The following is a 15280-nucleotide window of genomic DNA, read 5'->3' as shown; positions in this document are numbered from 1 at the left end:
CACTGTTTAAATTATTTAGGTGAGACATTGTATAATCTTGTGCAGTTAAACATCAGAAAAGTTGTGATAAACAGTTATCAGCCAGACTTGGTACTAGTATCTCTCCTTTGCAAGGAAACAGAAAAATACATAATCTATACTGAAACTAGTGGCAGCATTCTTTTTATCACACATCATCTATCCATTTGTTTAACAAACACTGTTTTGGTGCCTACTATTTACCAGCATGCTGGAATGAAACAGTAAATGAGATAAAATCCTTGCTCCCAAGAGCTCACTGTAAAGTAGGGAAAACAAATATGCAAGGAAATAATTATACTAGAGGATGATAACTGCCATCCCAGAGATATAAACAAATCCATCGAGTAGGAAATGACTAGCTCTGCCTCGGCAGTCAGAGCAGGCTTGACCACAGAGATGAACATTTGAGCTAGGTATTGAAGGATGCATAGGAGTTTTCCATGCAGAGAAGGGGAAGAAGAACTTTCTAGGGAGAAACAAAGGGCTTGGACTCTGTCTTTTAAGTCAGAGCATACCAATTGCTGTCTTGCATGGGTGACAGGTATATACAAGAATACTGATTCACTCTACCCTAGATGGCTAGGTGAGGTGGGACCTAGGCAGCTCTGATCCCTGGGTTAATCCCCTCCAGCCCTGTCTCATCCTCCTTATTTCCACCTGCCAAAGGCATTGTTTTCTTTGAATGTTGTGATGCAAAAAATGTTAGGAAGCACTACCCAAGATGGCTCAGAGGTGACATAGGTTGGTAGGGCCAGGAATAATTATAAGACTACATTGGGATTTTTAGCAGTTAGCTCTGATGGTGTGGTGGCAGCCAGGAATGGAGACAGACTGATTACCAGGAAGGAGAAGTAAGAGGCTGCAACGAATTATAGGTTCCGATACATTCAGTGTCTGACCATATAAGCCCCTCCTTTAGGGGGGTCACCCTCCCGCCCAGGAAATAGGATCAGAAAAATACATAATCCTATACTTTGCCATGTGCCTTGCTTTGGCCAATGGAATATGAGTGGACAGGCCCTGTGCCCTTCCTTTGCCAGCAGAAGCTCCGAGAGCACCTTGAAGGTCCACAGTTACACTCTTTTCCCTCTGGAGAGCCCAGCACGTCCTCCCTTCTTGAAGTGAGGAGGACAAGAAGCAGGGCTGCGGCTGACCCTCAAAGGCCACTACTGTGAGCAAAAATGGACCTTTGTTGCCGTAAACCATTCAGCTAACACTGACAGATACTGAGGCCAATGGGCTAGCCCCGTGATCGGCAAACTGCTGCTCCCGAACCACATGCGGCTCTTTGGCCCCTTGAGTGTGGCACTTCCACAAAATACCACGGCCTGGGTAAGTCTATTTTGAGGAAGTTACATTAGAAGAATCTTAAGTTTTAAAAAATTGGCTCTCAAAGAAATTTCAATCGTTGTACTGTTGATATTTGGCTCTGTTGACTAATGAGTTTGCCGACCACTGGGTTAGCCTAAGCCAGAGAATATGAATGCCTGAACTGACAACTACCGTAGTCCTCTCAGTAAATCAATTCAGGGAACTTCTAAGATGATTAAGTCAGCAAAGAAATGTGCTGAATGCCAGAGGCTCCCAATCAGGGGTAGGAAGCTGGATGGATCATATGCATTTGTGCTTCCCTAAACTTATATTCTGCAAATATTTGCTCAGCATTTATTTGGCCTAAATTGAAAGAAGTTATAAAGCTTGTTTCCCACTTTCTTTATGTTTATGACTCAAATGTTGGCTGTCCTCCTTGTCATCTTGGAGATTCTACTAAAAAAAAAAAAAAAAAAAAAAAAAAAAAAAAAAAAAAAAACCTAAAAAAACACACAAAACAAAACAAAAAAAAAATAACAAAGCAAAATTTAAACATGCAAAAGCACCAGTAAACACTGTAGAATTTACTGCAGGTTTTACTGAGATGGAAGAGAGGGCTATGCAATCATAGCAGACAGTACTTTGCTGGAGGGACAATCTCATTAAATCAGTCTTTTCTCCAGAACTCTCTTCTCAGCCTCATAGCTAAAACTCTTCTTCATTTCCCAACATCCCCCCATCCTGAAACCACTGCTGTGAGTGCACCAAAACATCTGTGAATGCACAGAAACCATTTGTGAATGCACCAAAACAATACTTGTCTAACCACTCATGCTTCATGCAGGCAATATGCTAGGGTGAGTGGTTAAAAGTAACATTCAATCCCTGAAGTCCTGCCTGAGGATACTGCCGGAGCCTTCTCCCTCATAAGCAGTTTGGAAGTAGAATCTGAAACTCAGCTACACAATGGGAGGATTCCATTACTGGTGAAGTTTTAGGTTCCCAATAGTTTTAAAATAAAAATGCTCTTTGAATGTGTGACACACTTAGCTGATGCCAGTATTAACTCTTGATCTGAGGTCATTTAATTAGATGCTTTTCTCAGTATGGCAGCAGGGAAGATGGAGAACCAGGAAATTAGGACAGAGGACCAGAAAGGGAAAGATAGAGCACCAAACATAAGCCTTGCCCATTTCACTGTTTGGCTCAGGATCAGCTCTGGGGTAGCTTTTATACAGTCAATACCATTCCTCTTAAATCTTCATGTAAACCACAAGCTGAAATCTGAATAAATCGCCTTTGCAACAGTGTGCCGATCGCAAAGGTGACCATTAGGGCCCTGGCTGGTATTTCTCACTGGTTAGAGCGTTAGCCCACACACTAAAGAGTCATGGGCTTAATTCCTCGTCAAGAGAACGTGCCAGGGCCAGGAGCATGGCGGAGGCAACCAATTGCTGTGTCTATCTCACATTGGTGTTTCTCTCTTTCTCTTTCTCCCTCTCTCTTTTCCTCCCTCCCTTTCACTGTCTCTAAAAATCAATAGGAAAAATATCTCTGGGTGAGGACGAATCAAAAATAAATACAATTAAGAAAAATAAAAAATGTAAAAAAGAAAGAAATGTGACAATCAGAAAGAATGTGCGGTGTCCACTCCCACCCACACCATCAAGGAATGGCTTACCTTTTGGGTGAGGTCACTGGCTTCGTTGATGTACCGATCCCTGTCCTTTTCCAGTTGAAAGATGATCTTTCTCTGCTTCTGAGCCTCATCTTTGTAGTTCTGGATTTCCTCCTCCAAGTTCCTTTTGGCTTGTTCATGGAGCTTCACCAGGTCTACCTGTTTCTGGGTCGCGTGGATTGCCTTGAGCATATTCTAAAAATAAGGACAAGAGAGCATCCCCATTACTCAAAGTGTTTGGATATTTGCAGTTAGATGTACCCCCTGCCTCAACCCTAAAATAATTAGATGCCTTGTTTTTGAGATGAGCTCTAGAGAATATCACTGTATATAAAATGCAAATGGACTAAATATTATGTGTTAAAAATACATTTAAAAATCTAAATCGGAGAGGATCCAAGATGGCTGCTCGGGTAGACACCTAACAGCAGCAGCACACAACAATTTCAATGGAATACAACTAAAATGTAGAGTGGACATCGCCCAGAGCTACAGGTAGTCGACTGACTGAAAATTCTACAACAAGAAGGAAAGAGAAAACCAGAAGGAAAATCAGAGGAGCTGAAAAAAAGCCTAAGGTACGGAGACATGCTGCGCGCTCGCACGCACACGCGCGTGGAAAGGTCGCAGCCGGAGAGGAGGAGAGGGCTGGGTGCTGCCTGGCGTTCCCTAGCAGGAAGGAAATAAAATCCCCAACCTGGGCTAAACCCCTGAACCGGCAGCACTGACCCCCAGTTATGAGCCAGACCCTGGGGACCCAGGCTCCGGCGGGGGAGATGGGGCTATGAGGTGGAATCCCAAGCGAGCAGCGAAAAGCAGGGCCCCCGGAGTCGCGCGCACATTGCACGCAGAGGACTGAATGTTGACTCTGATGCTGGATTACCCTAGCGTGAAGAAACAAAGCCTCCGGCGGCGCTGAGCCTCAGTCCGGACTGCTCTGAACCCCAGTCCTGGACCAGACCCTGAGGACTCAGGCTCGGGCAGGGGGAGACGGGGCTGTGAGGCGGAATCCCAGGGGAGTGGCGAAAAGCGGAGCCCCCAGAGTCCCGCACACTGTGCGCAGAGGACAGTCTGTTGACTCTGATCCTAGACTCCCCTAGCGGGAAGGAGGAAAAAAAAAAGCTCCAGACTGGAGGAATGCGACAGGGAGCAGGAGCCCCTGCCGGACACCAGCCAGCCGGGCACCGGCAGGGAGCCAGGTGACGGGGCCCCCAGGGGGGGGGGGCGCCCCTGAGTCATCGACCTCTGAGCGCGGGCAACGGAGTCAAGGCCGGGGGCTGCTTCCTGGGCGGCGCCGACCCCGGCAACAGGCTGGAGCAGCGCGGGAGCCCGCGGAGAACAAAGGGGTGCCACAGGCCAACCTGCTGAGCTCCCAGGACAAGGAGGAAGAAACCAAAGTTCTCAATGTGAAGACATCAAGTGAGAACAAAAGATAGTAAAATTACTTAAGAAAGAATACAAAGAAGATCTTGAAAAATCAAAGACTAAGTCAGAACTCAACTCACCAGCCAACATTGCAACATAAATGCGTTTTTTAAAAAAAAAGGACAGAATGTTGGAACAGCGGCGGCCAGGCCTAGAGTGCCCAGGCACAAAGCAATGGCAACTGGGCCCGGAGCAGCAACGGCCAGGCCCCAGAGCAGCAGCAGCCAGAACCAGAGCAACAACAGCCAGCACTGGAGCAGCCAGACCTGGGGCAGTGGCAGCCAGGCCTGAGGCGGAGGCAGCCAAGGCCAGGGTGGCCAGTCCAGGAACACCCAGACATGGAGTGGCCGGGCCCGGAGAAACCGGGCCCAGAGCAGCCGGGTTGGGAGCAGCCAGGTCCAGAACAGCAGTAGCCAAGCCCGGAGCATCCAGGCTGGGAGCGGCCAGACTCGGAGCAGCCGGGCCCGGGGCAGCCAGGCCCAGAGCAGCCGGGTCTGGTGCGGCCAGGCCCGGAGCAGCAGCTGCCAGGCTGGGAGCGGCCAGGCCCAGAGCAGCGGCTGCCAGGCTGGGAGTGGCCAGGCCAGGAGCAGCGGTTGCCAGGCTGGGAGCAGCCAGGCCCGGAGCAGCGGTTGCCAGGCTGGGAGCAGCCAGGCCTGGAGCAGCCGGGCCCGGAGCAGCTGGGCCCAGAGCAGCCGGGTCGGGTGCGGCCAGGCCCGGAGCAGCAGCAGCCAGGTCCAGAGCAACTAAGTCGGGAGCGGTGGTGACTAGACCCGGAGCAGCTGGTTGTGGAACGCACCAGAGCAACAGAGGCCAGGCCCGGAGCAGCTCACTCCTCGCCTGCCCCTGCCTCACGGCTACCTCTCAGACATGGGTGGAAACTTTTGTGGGAACTTGAGGGTCTGCTGAATCAAGTGATGAAGGCTTAGATCTGAATATGTTGAGTTAGTATAGGGCTGGGGTGTTGATCTGTGAGAGCCTTGGGTGGGGCGTGGATGAGGCTGGTTGACCTATTTGGAAATGTCTTTTGTGTGAAATGTATCATTGGGCATGTGGTGGTATTATTGATATGAGAAAATGCTAAGTAACTGATTTACTATCTGAAAAGGGATTTACTATCGGGGAAAGAGAGGGAGGAAGAGACTGAACATAAACTGCACCTATGGATGAGGACAATGGGGGATGGGGAGGGGGCAGAGGGTGGGGTGGGAACCTGGTGGAGGGGGGAAGAAATGAGGAACCTTTGTAACAATATGAACAATAAAGATTGATTTAAAAAAAAATCTAAATCGAACAATAGTGTTTGCATGTACAAATTTATAGAAGGAACAGTTTCCAGGATTATTGGGGTGGGGGAGGGGGGAGACTCAATGATTTTTCTGAGTGCTATGCATGTAATAATGTCTAATCTATTATTTCCTGAGATTCCCTAACTAGTCTACAAGGTTATCTATTTTATTAACAATTGTTCAATTCTGGGAAACTTAAAGAAATCACAAAAAGTCAGAATGAACAAATATAGGCTGTATCTACCTGGATGAGATGAGATTGTCTTGGCCAAAAGCCATTGGGCTTTTAGGAAGCAGCCTGCCCACTCTGCACCTGGCCAATCACTTTTCCTCCTCGAAGGAAATTCTTGAGGAGTAAAGTTATTCCTATAACCCTGAAAGTAGTTAATCTCCTAAGAGTGACTGTCAATAGAAGGAATCCTTTGGAAGAGGCAAGAGGAGGAAAAGGGTAGGGGTCTTGCCTGGAATGAAGGATCTCCAGGCCTCAAGCTCTCCCAACCCCTCCCTTAGCTTTTGGCCATACTGCCCTCAAAGAGTAGGAGAAAGAAGGGCAGAGAACAAAACCCAAAACCTACAACAATCCTGAAAAGATGGAGGCAAAGTTAGAGACTTTCATATCACCATCCCTTTTTCCAGCATCCCAAAGTTAAAATTTTATTAGCAGTCAGCTCTGCTGTCTAGATTAGCAAAAATTACAGATCACAGATATTAAACTCAGATACTTTAAATGACTTGGGCAGTTTGGGATGCCAAATAACACACTACCAATAAAAACAGAATCCACAAAACACTCTGAAACCCCCTGCTAGTTTGCATGATAATGCTCCAAAATTCCTTTGTGTTCATTGGTGATAATGTAGTTTCAATTCACAGCCAGTAAATGCTGGACTGCAGACAACTCCTTAGAGGAAAATTGAGCACTATTATTTATTCTAATCTACTACTGTTTGCCTCAGAGTGTCCTTTCCCCATACAACCTGATATAGGCAGTTATTACAGCTAAAGAAAGGCATTTATTTACCAGTGTTACTGTAACAACTCACCTTATTTAACATGTCCCTTTCTCTCAGAAGCTCATCCATGGCTTTCTTATCAAATTCTGCTTGTTTCTTTGACACCTCCACCTCTAAATCACCAGGGAGAAAAATAATGATAAATATGGAATCAACCTAAAAAGAAATCTGCCCAGCCAGACCAATGTGGTTCAGTGGTTGAGCATAGATCCATGAACCATAAGGTTTAATTCCCAGTCGGGGCACAAGCCCAGGTTGTGTGCAAGAAGCTGGTCAATGTTTCTCTCTCATCCATGTTTCTCTCTCTCCCTCTCCCTCCCCCTCTCTCTAGAAAGCAATAAAAACATTTTAAAATAAAAAGAATATGCCCACACCAAAGTGATATAAAACTTGCTTTACATATTTATCTATAGCTATAAAATTACTGTTTTTTAACTGTAATACACTCTTCATTATAACTGAGGAAGATCTTCCTGTCTCACTACACCACTGGTCGGCAAACTCGTTAGTCAACAGAGACAAATATCAACAGTACAACGATTGAAATTTCTTTTGAGAGTAAAAGCTTTTAAACTTAAACTTCCTTTAGCACTTCTTCTTCAAAATAGACTCACCCAGGCCATGGTATTTTGTGGAAAAGCCACAGTCAAGGGGCCAAAGAGCCTCATGTGGCTCGGGAGCTACAGTTTGCTGACCACAGCACTAGACAGATGGAAACTGAGGCCTAGAGAGATTAAGCTACATGACAAGGATCTGCAGCTAGGAGATAACAGGGCTGAAATTGGGAGCACAGATTCTCTGACTTGAAAAGTCCTTGCTCTTTTTAAATCCTTCTTATTATACAAGTAATTAGAAACACAAAGAGCAAAAAGAAATGAATTCAAATCAACTGCAATCTGTTTAGGATTTTGATGTCTGCAGATTTTTTTCCTATGCAAATTACATGTGTGTATCATTATAAATATATATGCATGCCAAAGTAATCATGCTACACATATTGTTTTGTAACTTGTTTTTACAATTAGCAAATAAAATAAATGCCTCTCTATATTATAAATGTGCATCGACATCAGTTTTAATTACTGCATATTTCTCTAGATGAAAATGTGTTATTTATTGAGCCAATTCCCCTTCTTAACATTTAAACTGCTTCCGTTTTATTTACTTATTTGAAATTTTTAGCAATGATCCTGTAAAAGTTTTTTTTTAATTTGTTACTCTATAATAGAAGTGGAAGCCCTGAAACAAAAGGAATAAAAAAAAAAAAGAGAGACATTTTTCTCCTACTGCCAAATTTCTCTCCAAAAAAAATTAATAGCAATTTACCGTAATTCCTCATGCAAACCACCACTGGTTGTTATCATTCTCTTTGATCGTTGACAATGTGATGGATTATTAAAACCAGTATGCCTGTGTTTAATTTATATTTCTTTGTCTTGTAGTGAAGTTGACTACTTTTTCACATTTAATTATTTATTTGTATTTGTTTTTCGAACTGCCCACACTTTAACCTTTGCCCGTTTTTCTCATTAATTGTTTATCCCTTTTGTGGGTTTTTAAGAACTCTTTATGTATAATAAGGATACTGACACTAACTGACAATATTTTGGTCAATTTGCCTTCCTAAATCCTTTAGTATAGGGGTGTCGAACTCAATCAGAGAAGGGGCCAAAATCTAAAATCCAGCCTAAATCGCGGGCCGAATGGTTTACTGAACAGTCATAAACTGTCATTGTGATGGAAACGCAGCGGAGTGCAGTGATGACAGCGCGGTGCGGGCCACATTGCAAGGCCTGGCAGGATGGATTTGGCCCGCGGGCCTTGTGTTTGACACATGTGCTTTAGTACATTAAAAAAAAAAAAAAAAAAAAAAAAAAAAAAGCTATTATTTCACTAAATCTCTCAATCTTGGATTTATAGTTTCTACATTTGGTGTCAACTTTTCCCCAAAAAAAGTAACTTATTAACATACTACCATTTTTTAATAACCAGTCTATATTGTACAGTTGTATGAAACAACACCTTTACCCTAAATGAAAATTTTGGATCTTTCTGTGGTCTTTCCAATCTTTTCCATTGATCTCTTAGACATCTTCACTATACCATTTAATTATTGGAGCTACATAATACACTTAAATACCTGGCAAGGCAAATGCTCCCTTATCACTCTTCTCCAGAATAGCAAGGCTATTGTGACATGTTTATTCTTCTGGAGAACACTAGAATCCGTTTTCAAGACCCAGCAATATAATTCACTGAAATATTCATATTAAATATACAGATTAATTTAGACAGATTTCTATTATTGTTACATTAGGTTTTCTAATCCAGGAACTTGGTATATCTCTCCATTTTTCAAGTCTACCTTTACACCTCTCAAGAGAATTCTGTTGCACTTTTTATATATAGGTCTTACAGATATCTTGGTAACTTTATTCATAGATATTTTATTACTTTAGCTGCTATTTTTCCATCATATTTTCTAACTGATTCTTTGTATGAAAGAAAGCCATAAACATCTATATATTTATTTTATAACCTGCCAACCTATTGAACTTCCATTAGTTCTGGCAGTTTCTCAGTTAATTTCTTGGGTTTTGTGATAGAAAAAAAAAACACAAATAAATGGAGGGTTCATCCTCCTAATCATTATGTCTAATGCCACTCTTTGATCAAGCAGATCAAAAGGAAGAGCTCCCTAAGAAGAAATAATGGTTAACGATATCTATAAACTAACAAGAAGAGAGCGTGTGAAGACCTCTATGAACATGATTTCAGTATGAAGAGTTGGGCTCAACACTAAATATGTAATTTATTTTCAAAGCTTAGAACTACTGCAAGCAAAAACACAGAAACTTAAATAGAGGAGTGTTTTTAAAGTCACTAAGCCCGTTGCAAAACAAGCTCTCAGGATCCATTTTCCTTCCTATCTGTCACATTGGATTGTTAAACCGTGTTAAAGCATCCTGAGGGCAGGGACCTCCATGCACCCAATGCCTAGCATACTGCCTGTGCATAGTAGGCATCCAATTTACGGAATGAAAGAATAAGTGAATGGAGAAACTGTCAAGATAAAAGTTTTTTTCCTGATGTCTTAGAAGGAAAAATAGCTGCCCTTCTCAAAGGCTTACATGACATATCTAATATATAAAGGCCAGTGGGACGCCCAAACGACCAGTCACCAGGAGGTGCACTGATGGGTCCCGTGGTGGCGGCAGGAAAGACTCTGGGTCCCGCAGTGGCAGCGGGCTGGACTCTGGGTCCCGCACAATTTCATGCGCTGGGCCTCTGGTATTTCCAATAATCTTACCTGGAGATTTAGATTTTACCTAGATGTATGTTTTTTGGTGATTTATGACTCACAGCACCCCCTGGGAGTGAATTTGGTGCTCCTGCCTCACATATTCTGGTATCGGAATTCAGACCCGATCCTCTGCCTCCAAGTCCAGAGCTTTTTCAGACACCCCAAATTTGACTAGTTTCCTCTATTTTCAATTATATTATTTTCAGAATGATATCCTAGTCTGTCCTACGACTATATACATAGTACTATACCTAGATAATAATAGATGAGATTGAGTAAGCACTTATTATGTGCTAGGCACTTGGCCCCACATGTTTTATGTGTATTAGTTCATGTCATCCCCCAAGACCTAAATATGGTGGAGGTGGGATATGAACCCAGGCAGACGTGACTCCAGAGTCTGTATCCATAGTGATTTTTCTGTACTAGATGGCCTTCCATGGCACTTAAATTTTGCCTCCACAGGCCAATGGGAGAACTGGTAGAACAAGTGTTTGCCAGACGGTAAAGTACTAACAGAGAAAAGAAATTAGAAGCCATTTACTTCCGTCCCACTGATCCTTGGTACAGTATTGCCTCAAATATTGCTGATGGGGGACATGCATTTTCATTGATTTCCTATCTTCGGTGAGAAAGGTACTAATGCTAAAGGTCACGTAGATCCCAAACCTAACAGTATAGATGTCACTTACTCCATGATAGATACTGAGCAATACTTTGGGCTGGATTGACGGTGTACCAAGATAGTCTGCTGAAGGATTTTTAAGGAATTCCTAATGATGTCCCCTCCATATTGCCCACCCACCAGTTTGGACGTGGTTTTGCTGATTTCATCTGGCATGGTTTGTGTCTGTACATACGGAGCCCTGAGTTGCCAAATGACATGAGTCACCAACGAAATGTCTATAAATGTATTTTTAAAAGAACAAAATAATCCTTGGTTTACCTCTCTCTAATCCCAAGATTTGATTTTTCAGAGTGTCCTTGTGCTGTTCTACTTCTGCCTTTTGGTCTTCAATCTGGTGTAGTTTCTTATGGATTTGCTCCCTGACTTTGTTGAGCTTCCCAATGTCAGTGCGCATCTGATGAATTTCTTCCTCTTTGGCCTGTAATTAGAGAGAATTAGCCAGTGGGACATTCGGTAAATAAAGGGTGACTGGGGGATGGTACACTCAGAACCAATAAGAGAAAATTCTTCCTCTGTCAGTGTGAAGTTACTCTATTGGACTAAATCAAAACACACACTGTTTGGTTTTGAGGGAAATTGAAAAACTCTATTCTCTGAATAAAATATGTGGCTATATAAGCTAAAAATAATAAAAAGACAGATTAAACCTGATGTCCCAATGCACCACTGAATGCTGAGTTGTGTGTATCACAAATGTGTGGATTTTGTGTTACAGATGCTATATTCGATTAGCGTTTTCACAGACTCACAAAGTGATCTCTCTCAGAAGGTTATTAGCATGCCATAAAGTATTCAAATACTCGTTTGACCCACATGGCCACAAGAGGAGAGGGCCATGCAATTATATCCACAAGAGGAGGGGGCCTCCGTCCTAAGAGGCTGGCAGCCAGTGGGTGTATATTCAGACAGATGACAGGGCAATATTAAAAGGTAAATCTACATAATGCCCAAAGGTACCAAAACAATAAGTCTAGCAAAGAAAAGCAGTAAATTTTTGTCTATGGGCTTCAAGTTTTATGAATTTTTTTTACATTCAAATTAAATTCATTTTTCAAAATTTTGTCACTTTTAGAAATTACTGGGAAAGCAACCAGTGACACGTCTGCAAATAAAGGTTGGGAATTATTCCCAGGTCTTGCCACTGAAGAGACTGAACCTAGCTGGGCATGTTATCCTCAGGTTACTGGGAGAAGTTGAAGGCCCTCGGTTCAGGATCCCTTAACAAAAATCTATCATCTCTCAAGGTGCCCCAGTCGTGTTATCAAAAGAGAGAATTAATGGCATAAGTAATTTTACTTTAAGTTCACCTTAGGGGCTAATATATTATTTTGCCTTAAGTAGTCGTTTCATTTCTGCTTTAACTTACAGCATTCTCCTAGAGAATGCTTTTGCGTCAAACCATTCTGGACTGTTTTTAAATGTTCCTCAGCCTCAGGTCCTGCAGGGTCCAAATTAACTGACTTAAATCCCCTTTTAATTGCAATAATAAGGTGTTCTAATTCAATAATTATGCACCCAGACCCCAGAGTCAGACTTCAGAAAAATCCTGGGGACCTCTGAGACTACATACAAAACAAGATATAAGATGTGCAATGTGTGTGTGCACGTGAGTGTGTGTGTGTGTGTGTGTGTGTGTGTGTGCGTGCACGCGTGCACGCTCACACACGTGCCTGATCATATACTTTTGTTAGATTCTCAGAAGGGCCTGTGATGCAGAAACTGTATAATTCATTGCTCGAATCTTAAGTATTACTTTTGATCGGTCAGTCATTTTATAACCAATATTCTAACAACATAATGGGGTTTAGAGTTTTCAGAATTTTCTGTTCTAGTAAGCATGTAGGTATAATACATGTACCCAGCATAAAGTTGTTGTTGAAACTTAACTCATAAGCACCCTTCAGGAGAAAGGGAGGAAGAATGGGAGCCCTGTCTTAAAATTTGCATTGGACAGAGTGAATATCATACTTCTACAATCCTAGAAGTAAATACCTAATAGAACCAGCCCATCCCCCACCCTGCTCATTCTACCTTCTCCACACAAGTAATAAAATGCAATCTGACTCCTTTGCTCTTCGCTCGTGTAAATGGTTTCTAGCTCTCGGCAACCGGTGGCTTGCCAGGCTAAGTTGCAGAGATGAACAGCTGAGCTCGCTTTGGAAAGCATTTGCATAATCTATGATCAATAATTAGGTTTGCAATTTTATAAGTAAGAATGGAACTTATCACACTATCTGCTTCCAGGCACAAAGCCATCATGGTAGGCTAGCACCTGTCTGATGCATCAAGGATGATTCAGGTTCTAGAACCAAGAGCTCCGACCGCACAGCAAACATATAGGGAAGGAAGGAGGGAGTGCTGGGCAACTGAAGTGTCACTTGATGCTTACTTTGAGCTCCAATGCCTTCTGCTGGTTTTCCTGGGATAGCTGTTCGCAAACCAAAATGTGTTGTTCATTCTCTTGCTGAAGTTTAGCGTTTCTCATCTGAAACTGCTCCAGTTCCTTTGCAGCTCTCTCGTTCAATATCTGAAAGAGGTAGAATGAGCTGGTTAATTTTTTTATCTGATCACAATATCTGTGTCTCCACACAGGAAGCCCCACTATTTTTGTCTTTGTGGAAATGGTTCTTTATCCCCGTGAAAGCTCTAACGCACTCAGAAATGATGAATGTTACAGGTAAATGGAAGAGGAAAAGGACGCCTTATAATGAATAACACGGAGAGAACTTTTTTTTTTTCTGAGAGCCTTGGGAAGTCTTGTTCACAGGTGGTGGATAAATATTTTAATACCATTCAGCAGCCTATGCGTACACAACAATTACTATAATCATTGCAAATGAGCTAGGGATTCAAACGAGTTTTATCTGCTGTGAGGCTCCCAAGCTACCTCTTCAGAAGCAAATCCTGCATTAACATGCCCGCTACCTTTTCTGGAACAGAACCATTCACTAACACCAACACAATTCCCCTTTAATCCAACTTAAGTCAAAACTGTGGAATGGCAGTGGGCTGGTTTCTATCAGCCTGACTTCAGTGTCAGCTGGCTTTTCCTCGCACACACCTAGACTGTAGGTTTTATAGAAAGAGAGGATTAGATTTTAGGATGCCGTTTCTATTGGGAGAAATTTGGGGAGATGGAAGGATATCAAATCGCCTGAAGAACAGAAAGAGAAAGACCTTGAACAACGTGAGGGTTAGAGGCACCCTCTCCACACAACTGAAAATCCACGTGTAACTTTTGACTCCCCGAAAACTTAACTACAGTTGCCCCTCAATATCCACTAGGGATTGGTTTCAGGATCCCCTAGAATACCAACATCATGGATGTTCAAGTCCCTCATATAAAATGGCACCAAACAACGCATACAGTTAGCCCTCTCCAACTGAGGATTCTCAACTGCAGGGTCCTAATGGATCAGAAACACTATTTTTGATCCATGGTTTGTTGAATCTGCAAATGTGAAACTAACAGGTAAGGAGGGCCAACTGTATATTGATAAACATCTGCATCCAAATGGACCCATGCAGTTCAAACAATGTCATTCAAGGGTCAATAAAGCTTTCATGCAAGCAGGAGTTAAACATGAAAAGAATCCTTCCAATTTCCCACCAATGGGGACTAAATAAGATATAGCTGGCTATGCTAAAAATAAAACTGTTTTACAGGAGTTCTGGATATTGCTAAACAAAGCACTATAGTTTTTATCATGATGTCCAAAATTCTCGCGGATCCCACGCTCAAAGAAGTCTCATGTTTTTCTTGAGGATACCATATACTGTTTATTATCTATTTTATTTCTGGCTCTGTATAAAATAAATAAAGCGAACTGACAAAGAAATGTGTTCTAATATCTATTTTTTTAAATAGAAAAATGCTATATGGCTTGACAATTCTTTGGAAACTTCCTCAGAGAAAATATTTTCAATAAATGACTTTTTTTCAATTACATGAACTGCTTCTTTAAGAAATGAGAAATGACAGACTAGAGTTATTGCTAAGTTACCTTACACCACTATTACAGGGGAAATGTTACCCAAAAAAAGGGCCTTAAAGTGCATAACGACTTGAGTATGGTTCCCTAAACTTGAACCTTAAAAATAAACCTGTTAAAAATAAACTATGTTATATTCACACAGTGGAATACTATACAGCACATATGTCAAACACAAGGCCCGCGGGCCAAATCCGTCCCGCCAGGCCTTGCAATGTGGCCCGCACCGCGCTGTCATCACTGCACTCCGCTGCGTTTCCATCACAGTGACAGTTTATGACTGTTCAGTAAACCATTCGGCCCGCGATTTAGGCTGGATTTTAGATTTTGGCCCCTTCTCTGATTGAGTTCGATACCCCTACTATACAGCTATGAGAGTGAGTGCACTATGAGCTCTGTCCAACAGGACTTCCTGCCCTCGTGTAAATATTCTCTACCTGTGCTATCCAGTATGGTATCTTCTAATCACATCTGGACCTTGAGCACCTGAAATGGTGCTCGTGAAACCCCAGGAACTCAATTTTTTATTGTATTTAATTTTAAAACAAATTTAAATAGCCAC

General features: G+C 42.6%; 1 protein-coding gene across 1 annotated transcript in view; it reads right to left on the bottom strand.

The window, feature by feature from the left end:
- Positions 1-15280, bottom strand: part of CFAP58 (cilia and flagella associated protein 58) — a 94740-nt gene that overhangs the window by 64605 nt on the left and 14855 nt on the right. Inside the window, exons 6-9 of the mRNA XM_036437971.2 lie at positions 13116-13253; positions 10985-11144; positions 6765-6847; positions 3014-3205 (exon numbers count right to left, since the gene is read on the bottom strand). Coding sequence (XP_036293864.1) covers positions 3014-3205; positions 6765-6847; positions 10985-11144; positions 13116-13253 — 573 coding nt within the window. The remainder of the gene's footprint in view (positions 1-3013; positions 3206-6764; positions 6848-10984; positions 11145-13115; positions 13254-15280) is intronic.

Source organism: Pipistrellus kuhlii, unplaced genomic scaffold (genome assembly GCF_014108245.1).
Source record: "Pipistrellus kuhlii isolate mPipKuh1 unplaced genomic scaffold, mPipKuh1.p scaffold_m20_p_15, whole genome shotgun sequence".
Taxonomy (NCBI): domain Eukaryota; kingdom Metazoa; phylum Chordata; class Mammalia; order Chiroptera; family Vespertilionidae; genus Pipistrellus; species Pipistrellus kuhlii.
The sequence above is the reverse complement of the archived record's forward strand: the minus strand, read 5'-3'. Positions and strand labels throughout refer to the sequence as shown.